Source organism: Tasmannia lanceolata, unplaced genomic scaffold, assembly GCF_043159265.1.
Source record: "Tasmannia lanceolata isolate RefF3 unplaced genomic scaffold, GAP_Taslan_0.1 ptg000013l, whole genome shotgun sequence".
Taxonomy (NCBI): Eukaryota; Viridiplantae; Streptophyta; class Magnoliopsida; order Canellales; family Winteraceae; genus Tasmannia; species Tasmannia lanceolata.
The window spans coordinates 10,720,662-10,730,541 of NW_027518690.1; the positions used below are offsets into that span (position 1 = coordinate 10,720,662).

At 38.7% G+C, this 9,880-nt stretch overlaps 1 protein-coding gene across 1 annotated transcript; it reads right to left on the minus strand.

Annotated features, from left to right (window-relative positions):
* Nucleotides 1–388: 388 nt before the first annotated feature.
* On the minus strand, nucleotides 389–9,600 carry TRA2 (Aldolase-type TIM barrel family protein). Its single transcript, XM_077394095.1, has 7 exons — nucleotides 9,396–9,600; nucleotides 8,593–8,764; nucleotides 8,175–8,224; nucleotides 3,559–3,859; nucleotides 2,071–2,259; nucleotides 1,809–1,991; nucleotides 389–856 (listed from the first exon to the last, which is right to left on the minus strand). Exons 1-7 carry the CDS (start codon nucleotides 9,572–9,574, stop codon nucleotides 611–613), a joined length of 1,320 nt encoding a protein of 439 aa, XP_077250210.1. The 5' UTR covers nucleotides 9,575–9,600; the 3' UTR covers nucleotides 389–610.
* Nucleotides 9,601–9,880: the final 280 nt, after the last annotated feature.

A 9,880-nucleotide genomic window follows, 5' to 3' on the forward strand; every position in this document is an offset into this window, starting at 1 on the left:
ATGTCATTATGTGCAACCGAATTTAGTTTCTCAACTGATACGATTAAATTCCTTTTCTCAGGGGAAAAGGGGTGGAAATATCATTCCCATGATTTTTTAGCTGAATACTCTGGTTTTGTACGCATATTTTGCTCAGGAGTTTCTGGGTTTTGGATCACATAACCGGGGGAGAAGTAAGAAGCGATTAAGTGTCTTTTAGGAAGAGAAGGGGGTGTAAAAGTGACTTTCTTTTGAGAATTATTCAACGAGTAAAAACCATCATCCGATCAGATCATTAAGAACATCTGATGATAACACACGTAAGATGAACGGTCCAGATCATGCTTAGATCGAATCTAGAACGAGTGGCCCTGATTGAAATCCATCATAATTCTAACAGCCAAAGAAATATAGGAAATGTCAGCATAACATTTCAAAGCCTTTTATTTTCGCATCCTACAAGTACAACAGAGGCCAAAACAAGATGGAAGACTAGTAACTAACCATATCCAGAGATTACAAATCAGATAACTTACAAGCATAAGACCATTTTTCACACACGCAGAATCTGATATTAACATACTTCCAAGCTTTATTCTAGTACTGAGAAAGACGGGAAGCATCCCACACCTTACAAGCTGACCAACTTGAGAGAGTCTGCCTTCTCTTGCAGGCTAACAAGCAGGCTGTCAAAGCTCTTCTTGAAAGACTCCACGCCTTCAAGTTCGAGCAGAGACCCAACCTCATTCCAGTCTATCCCAATCTTCTCGAGGGCGCTGTAAATGCCTTCAGCTTCAGACAAGTTCGAGTCGATTGTCCGGGAAACCACTCCATGGTCGACGAATGCTTGCAGAGCGTTATCCGGCATGGTAGAGACCTGAAACAAAGGTGGAAAACTGAAAACCCAGATACCGAGAAAAAAAAAAGGGATACTGAAAGTAAGACTGAAGTAGAATGGACAGGAACAGCCCCACGAGTGGATTTCAGGTAGTTTTTTGCGTTTAGAATGGCACCGGTGATTACGCAGCCAGATATGGCTCTTAGCAGGAGTTTATATGAATAGAGCTAAGTTTTCTTCAATTTCTACAATCCAACCATTCTAAGTAAATGATGATGTATGAGCTAACCGAATAAAGATCAGATTACTCTTCAGAGCATTCAGGACAGTGAGAATCATCAATTAAAATTCAGTGTGGCAACTTCCAGTGGGAATGACTCAGAACACAAATCAGAGTTCAATCGTAAAAAATTCAGATCAGGAATTGAATCGCGAAGTTGTAAATTCATTTGAAGTTCTGGATTTACTATGAAGTTCAACACAAACTTTGTTGAAAAGAAATAGGATTAGGCCAAGCAACCAGTATTCCAACATGACACACTAGGTTGTAAGTTAAAACACCATGGTACTTCTATGAAATATTGTAGAAAGACTAAGGAAAATAAGTGTTTTTAATACAGTACATGCATTTCCACACTATTGCCCTCCAGTCTAAAAGATCATTTTAAAACCATCAACAATCATGAAATCCAACGTCACTCCATTGCTTGAGTGGATGGTACAACTTCCATCAAATAGGATTCATGATGAGTTACACGAGATTTGAATTGAACCATAAGCATTGAATTGTGAAATGAAAAATCCTAAAAACTCAGAGAATAAAATCCACATTCAACAAATTGAAATTATTATTTTTTTGAAAGATGTCGGTAGATACAAATTGAAATTATATTACTCTTTTATGATAATTATTGCCTAAGCAGGAAAGAAGAAGAAAAAAAAGCAGCATTTATTTTAGGACGAGGCACGGATAACTAAGAATAAGACTCACTGTATCTGGTCCAACAAGAGGAGCGATGTACAAAGTGTCGGAGTATGCAGGGTTCTTAACACCGGTTGAGGCCCACAGCAATCTCTGCTTCTTGGCACCTTTCTTTACCAAAGCCTCCCATCGTGGACCAGAGAATTTCTTCTGATACAACTTATATGCCAGTGCCGCTTGAGCTACTGCAGCCTATAAACATTAAAAGCTTCAAACAGTAAGTGTTTGGGCATATTTTTCATCTTTATGGCGTAGAAGTAATAAAGTTTACCTTGCCACGAAGGTCGAGAGCTTCGGGTGTTCCAATCTTTTCGAGCATTTTGTCAATAAGTGTGTCAACACGACTGACAAAGAAAGAGGCAACACTTGTAACCCTTGAAAGATCACTAAGACCAGAAGCCTCGAGGCCATCCAAGTAAGCATCAATGACTGCTTCATACCGAGGAAGAGAGAAGATGAGCTGCATATGGCAGAAAAAAAAATTAGAAGCCAATTTTATGGAACTTAGCATTCAACATGAGAATATGAATTTAAAAGATGTGTAACTATATTCCGGAATTCTGGCTCTAGAATATCTGCTCATTAAATTTCCTAAGGTAGACAGAGACATCAGAAAGACAATAGAAGGCTCTGGAATGCCAGACAAGTCAATAGTTCCATCAACATATGAATTATGACAACATCCTATCATAGAATAACTGTAATGCCCAACCAAGGGTCGGTAATATAAATAAAGATTTAGACAAAGAAATAATAGTTGAAATTGCGGGGACGGTCGGAGAAGTAAGTTAATCTTGATTAAATCTCTTGAAGATCAAGGGAGATTGACACTCGAGCTTGATTGACGATCCGAGGGATTCAATGATTGATCCAACGGTCCGAAAGGTGCAGGATCATAGATCTAGACCGTTGATCTCCAATTAAAGAGATCGTTGCGATCAGGGAATCTACAGCCAGGATTTAATCAAGATAACTTCTCCGACCCTTCGCGGGGTCAGTCATTACAAAAACTTGGATACATATAAAAAATGCAAAACATATTTGCATAAATAAAGATATCTCAGCTATATAGTTACTGAATTATAATAAATAATGACAAGAGAAATGAAAATTAAAATCCGGTGTTATAAACATGTTACTGATGAACAGATAACTTTTCTATTTTTTTCTTTTTCTTTTTGGAAACATACAATGCCATTATTACAAAAGTTTACAGCACTGTTTAAAAATTTCCAGCGTCAATCGAGTACGAGTTTTTCCCTATCAAGTTATTAAAACTCCTCAGACTCCCCTGAGTAAATGCAAAATTGACTACGTCAGTAATTGAATCACGGGAGTCCCTGTTACCGTGGTCATGTTCTCATACGAGTCCGAGTTTTGAAACACTGGTTTACAGTTACTGCAATACACTGACAAAGGAAACAGGTAGTCATTCTCCAAAGTCAAGAATATTAGTCTTTCCTTAATAGCATGGCAACATTTGTTATTCAAATGATAGAGACCATTCTGATGACTTTTGAAATAGCATATTCCAATTAGTTTAAAATCCAATAACATTTGGAACAATCAGGAAGAAATAGACCAATTTTTCCTTCTAAAATTACTGTGCATAATACTGAGATTTGATAGAAGAATAGGCACTCTGGGAAAATCTAATTTAAGTGGCAAGCTGCAAAGGTATTATGAAAAATTCACAGACAACATAAAACTTGTAAAAGTAAGTCTAAATTAAGCAAAGAATACATTAAATGGAACTTACCGTTACGTTTACGCTTATACCAAGTGAAATAACCTCCTTGACAGACGGGATGCATTCTGCTGTTGCAGGGATCTTTATGTACACATTGGGGCGGTTGACCAATTTATGCAGCCACTTTGCAGCCTCAATGGTTCCCTCTGTGTCAAGGGCAAGTCTTGGAGAAACTTCAACAGATACATAGCCATCGGCTCCATCTGTTTGATCATATATAGGTTCAAAAAGTTTGCATGCGTCTTGGATATCTTTTATCACAAGTTCCCAGTATGCGCTTTCTGTGTCTTTTCCCATTTCAACAAGCTGCCTGTAAAAAGTTTAGTGGTTGTGGTTTAGACACGGATATAAAAATCACAAAAGCTGAAAAGAATAATAATACAAAACAATAAGTATGCAAAGTTCAACTGCATCATTGCATGTTAGGGCGACTATAATTCTTGAATCAAAAGAAAAGGGCGATGATATCCCCCCCCCCCCTCCCCTAGTACGCATTCGCCCCCCTTTTAACGTGATTTGACGTCAAAAAGCGTTAAAGTTGCCCGTTGTACACGTTATAATGGGGCGAATGCGTACTGCAGGGGGGTGAAAATATCATCGCCCAAATATAAATTGCTCGAAGAAAGAAATAATACTGCTCGAACAACAAGTATGCAATGTTGAATCTCAACGTGTGTTCAGGGGGTGATAATTTTGGAATCAAAAGAACCGTAAGCTAAAATAAATGTTCCAAATGTACTATGTATCGTCCCCTAACCAACGAAACAATGACACTATTTCAAAAATATAGTGTACTACCATCATTTACAGTATCAGATTCTGGTACATATCGTATACCTCAGAATCCAATATGTATCATATCAAGTTGCCCAAGAGAAACACTGTATCGGATGATACATTATGTCTTTTGGATGAATAGTGAATGTATCAGATGATATGTACAATTTATTGCCCCTTTTTTTCATTTTTGAAAGATAACAGACGATGACTCAGAATGAAGAAAAGGAGATATGAAGGGCTCAAGGTGAAGGTGCCCCAGTACAAAAGTTAAAAGACAATCCAATGCAAAGAAGTGCTAAATCTACAATTCTCTTTCCAAACAACATTAGCTAACTGCCACGGACCCAGGCTTGACCTCTTTTCCCAAGCAATTACATTAGATGAGCCACCTTCCACCAACAAATGACCCCATAAATCCTTGAAAGTGCATAATCCGGTGAGAAGCACTGGTCCTTCCACTTCATTGTAATTTTTTTTACACCGATAGGACCTGAGAATGCCTTTATAATTTTTCCTAAATGACTCCTAAAACTACCCAATTCCAGCCATGCTCGGGTTAGCTCTTGAGCTTTTGACGAAACTAAGTTTGATGCAATTTGGTGGAGAAGGGGATCATCTAGCTATGATTCTAGCAGCACGAACAATGCTAGAAGAAATCAGTTTTCAGTTTTGAAAAACTTCTCCAACCGAAAGTCGGCCACAAAATCTTTTTCTCACCATCCTTACTTGATAATGGAGAGCTTGATGTCCAAAGTCAACAAACCAAATGTCTTGCTTATACCAAGGAGATTATTACATTCTTTTCGTACCACATAACCCATAAAATGGCATTTGGGCTTACTTCCTGAAGTAGTCTCCAAAGGACCTCTTGGTCATTCCACAACACAGATTCACAAAATGCTTAAGCCATGCTAAAACACTTGACGTGGGTTCTCCAAATTTTCTTGACTACTATGTGATGGATAAAGAGATGGTTTGCAATTTCCGTCTCCATGCACAATGCAGACCTACTAACAATGTGAAATCCCTAAAGCATATCAAAAGTTGCCGATCATCATTGAAAAAATAAATAAAATAATAACTAAAAGCTTGCACTCTGTTTTGGCCCACTATAGACTTCTTTTCGTATCTTCCAATCGAGAAACCGGGCATATCGAGTGATACCTCTCGGTCTATACTTCAAACCATAAGTGCAACATATGTTACATGTATTCCAATGAATTATTTCCTTTTATATATGCATGTAAATTAATATCTGTATAGTGATATATCTTAAATATATCAACATGTCTGTGTCTATGCTACAACATTTGTAGCTAATGGGTTTTCCTTTTAGCTAGATGATTCAACCTACTCAGGAGCCTAGTCAAGTTTGTTAACTTACCGACTTCTCCAAAAGCTTAATGGGTTTTCCTTTTAGCTAGATGATTCAACCTACTCAGGAGCCTAGTCAAGTTTGTTAACTTACCGACTTCTCCAAAAGCTTAAGCTTTTGGAGAAGTTGGTAAGTTAACATGGTATCAAAGCCAAAGGTCTCGAGTTCAAACCTCCCGGATAGCAAAAATCCGCATGCGATGGTCGGCCCGAAGTGGACCACATGTGCCACGTGTTTGCCAAGTGGGCCACACGTGCGGGGGAGTGTTAAAGTATAAAAGATAAATAACGCCTTTCTCCAACAGCTTAAGCTTTTGGAGAAGTTGTTAAGTTAACATGGTATCGGAGCCCTAGGGTTTGAGGCCATAGGGACCACCTTGCAAGCCCTCATTCCTCCTCTCATCTCCTCTCCCATCTCCTCTCCTCCACTCCCTGCTACAGTACCCGCTATAGTACCTTCTCCACCGCCATCTTCCTTCATGGCCTAAATCTACAAGGTTCTCCTTTATCCAGATCCGCGGCTCCGATGTTCTCCTTTTTCATCTATGTCCTAGAGGCCCTCTCATGCCTCCTCTCTATCTTCTTTTTCGTCGGAGTCGCGTCAATCTTTCTTACCACGTCTAGTGGCATCTTCATGCCCTAGCAGTGTTCTCTCTCGCTTTATTTCTTCTTGCTGTCTCGTGGTTGAGACTCTTCCTCTTTATTTCTCTCCATGGATTCTCCCATCATCGATGATCCCTCTCTAGGGCAGCCCTCTACAGCTCCTATCCCTCTCCCACATACGGCTTCCTCTTCTTCTACCCCTAGTCCCTCTTCATCAGGTGATGCCTCATTCCTCCCGATGACCACAATGAAACTCTTTCTCTTGTTCCTCTTTCTTTCTCCCTCTTTGATGGCTTCTAACCGTTGAAAAAGGAGATAGAGAGAGGCATGAGTGGGCTTCTAGGACATAGATGAAAAATGAAAGAATCGAAGCCGCAGATTCGGATAAAGAGAACCTTGTAGATTTGGGTCATGAAGGAAGATGGTGGTGGGGAAGGTACTGTAGTGGGTCACTGTAGTGGTACTGTAGAGGGTTACTGTAGCAAGGAGTAGATGAGAGGAGATGGGAGGAGGAAGGGGGCTTGCAAGGTGGTCCCTAGGGCCTCAAACCCTAGGGCTCTGATACCATGTTAACTTACCAACTTCTCCAAAAGCTTAAGTTGTTGGAGAAAGGAGTTATTTATCTTTTAAACGTTAACACTCCCCCACACATGTGGCCCACTTGGCAAACATGTGGAACATGTGGTCCCACTTTGGGCCGACCATCGCATGTGGATTTTGCTATCCGGGAGGTTTGAACTCGAGACCTTTGGCTCTGATACCATGTTAACTTACCGACTTCTCCAAAAGCTTAAGCTTTTGGAGAAGTTGGTGAGTAAACAAAGTTGACCCAATGAATAAGTCAACAAGCCAACTGTAATTATTTCTTTGGCATTCACAGCACATTAGTCTTCCCAAGGTGACAATTTGGAAAAGATACAGATCAGGTAATTACTTTAAACTAGGTTGTGACAGAATTCCAAGTAAAACAAACAAATCTTGGCAACCCACAGTTAGCTGAAGCATCAGCACCGAGAATTCAGGTTTGTCCTTCAAGAATATTACTACATGCTACAACTAGTAGGAGTGTAGGACACAAGCTTTTGGAATTTCCATGGCCCCCTTCAAGCTGCCAATAAGATGGATACCTTCTTCAATTGGAAGCATTCTTAATTCTGATGAATCTTGTAAAGGTAATCCTAGAGTGCACAGTAAAGGTGATTTGTCCCACTCGTGTGGGATGATCATATTGGCAGGCCCACAAGGCAAGCAGAATTCATGGTCACACGGAGACTTGCTAGAAGCTTTCTATGCTTTCAAGCCAATTGTAGGAAAACATTTCATGCTTCAATGTCATATTTAATTGTCCATATAACACAATGGGAAAACAACAACAACAGAAAACGATACTAATTCATAAGAAAATGATAGTACTAAATCATACGAGACAGAGGACCATGTCAAAGGGTTTCACCTTGCAATGGTTCAACAGCGTCAAAAAGTACAGTCTCTCATCACTTGAAAAAAGCCTACTTGTAATGAACATAACTCTCCTATATGATTTCCCTCATACAATTGATATGTAACAACTAGTTAATACATGCACCAATGCAAAGCGAACAACAGGTGACAACTTCCTAACACTTGTCCCCCATGCAATGTACGCTCAGAGTACCAGAGACTATAACGATTACGATATAATTCCTTTTCTATAAGTATTAGTATTAGTTTTTTTGCTTTCAAGCATCAATATGCCTTTCAGCAGGTGTGCAGTTGCTTTTAAGGATGAAGTAAATCTCAAGAACAGATGGAAAAATATATTCTTCAGATTTTACTTTTATATTCAATAAGCAAAATTACAATTGCAATTTAGAGGTGGTTGGCAATACCTGAATTGTTCATCGTAGGCATTTGATGATGAGATTGCCCTCTGGAAAATCTGCAATCACATTAGCAAAAAATCATCAATACGGCACATGCACCAAAAAAAACACACACACACTTCATTATCAGCATATCAAAATCTTTGCAAACATTAGCTTTCAAATTTTAGCAGGGCTATGCTTCTTTTGACTTAAAATGGGCGTGAAACAAACTTTACACCCATTTTAAAAGGAACAGAGTCTGCATCAATGGGCGTAAAACAAATGTTACAACCAATTTAAAAGGAACTGAGTCTGCATCTTACAAATCTTTCAAATTTTACTAAAAGGAATATATTCTGCATCTTACTAAGTGCCTGAAACTCTTCACGCTAGTAAGACCACAAAATTGCTTTCAATCAAAAAGAAACTAGCAGCTTATTACCGTTGGATTGCTAGTGACACCTCTAACACCACTCGCGATCAACGGCAGCAAATCCGTAACTGGACGACAAAGGTTATCGTACCAAGGGCTCTGCCCCTGCTGCTCGTAGAGATCGTGAAGAGTCGTTCTCTTTGTTTGGGCACCATTTCCATCGATTTGAGAACATCTTACACTGCAACATAATAAAATATATAAAAAGAAAATAAAAAAGAACAAAAACTCAAATTTCCACTTTTCAAAAGGAATAATCGATTGTATGAAACAAAAATGAGTAAGATCATCGTCGCCAATTCATCAACTGATGAAATATGGTGAATATTTTGAAGATCTACGAAGAAAAACATCAATGAAATATATAAAAAGAAAATAAAAACTAGAACGACTTGAATTTCCTTGCATGCAACCAAAAGCAGTAAGATCATCATCGCCGCTTCATCAACGGATGCAATACAGTGAGTAAGTTGAAGATCTTAGAAGAAAAAAACGTCAAACCACATAGGAAAGAAATACATGACAATTACAAAGTCAAAATCACGAGATCTACAAAAAATTAACAGATTCTAACTGAAGAAATACAGTGAATTAGTTCAAGATCAATAAAGGAAAAAACATCAAACCACATAGGAAAGGAATACATGACAATTACAAAGTCAAAATCACGAGATCTACAAAAAATTAACAGATCCTAACTGGAGAAGAGTTGGAAAAAGAAGATCCGACGATAACGAGAAAGATCAGACAATCATGCGAGTAGATCGATCATCAAAGAGATAAAAAACAATATGAGGACAAAAAAAACTTACATGAACGAGCTCCTCTTGACATGATTTATTCGAATCGATAGCTTAGAAGTTGAAATTCCTTTTAGAATCGAGGATCTAGTAGGGAAATTAACCGAAACCTTTGGTTCGGTAGATCTGATCTTATGAGAGGAAGAAGAGGATGAGAAATTAGGGTTTGAAACCCTAGAAATTGAAGCCATTAGAGAGAGAGAGAGAGAGAGAGAGAGAGAGAGGCAAATGGGGTTTTAAATAGGGAGGTTCTTCATCAGGGTCAGAATAACAAACAAACAGTATTGAGAATGAGGGGTAAAGTTGGGAGAATTTTTAAAGTTACGGTAAAGAGACCATTTTGGACTGGTGCGTTGGAGGTTGAAGGAGTAGGTGGAGGATCTTAAATGACAATTATACCCATATTTACTATTATAATGATGGGCAAATCCCGCAGGCCAAATTGATTTTCAACTGTTTCTAGATTACGATCTTTTCTTTCTTTCGTTTTACTAAAA

Excerpts from the sequence above, each read along its gene's own strand:
- TRA2 (XM_077394095.1), bottom strand. The coding sequence starts at position 9,574 with ATGGCTTCAATTTCTAGGGTTTCAAACCCTAATTTCTCATCCTCTTCT. Across the intron at positions 3,860-8,174 it reads GCCTACGATGAACAATTCAG|GCAGCTTGTTGAAATGGGAA; the intron begins GTATTGCCAACC and ends AACTTTTTACAG. Across the intron at positions 857-1,808 it reads CTCTTGTTGGACCAGATACA|GTCTCTACCATGCCGGATAA; the intron begins GTGAGTCTTATT and ends CCTTTGTTTCAG.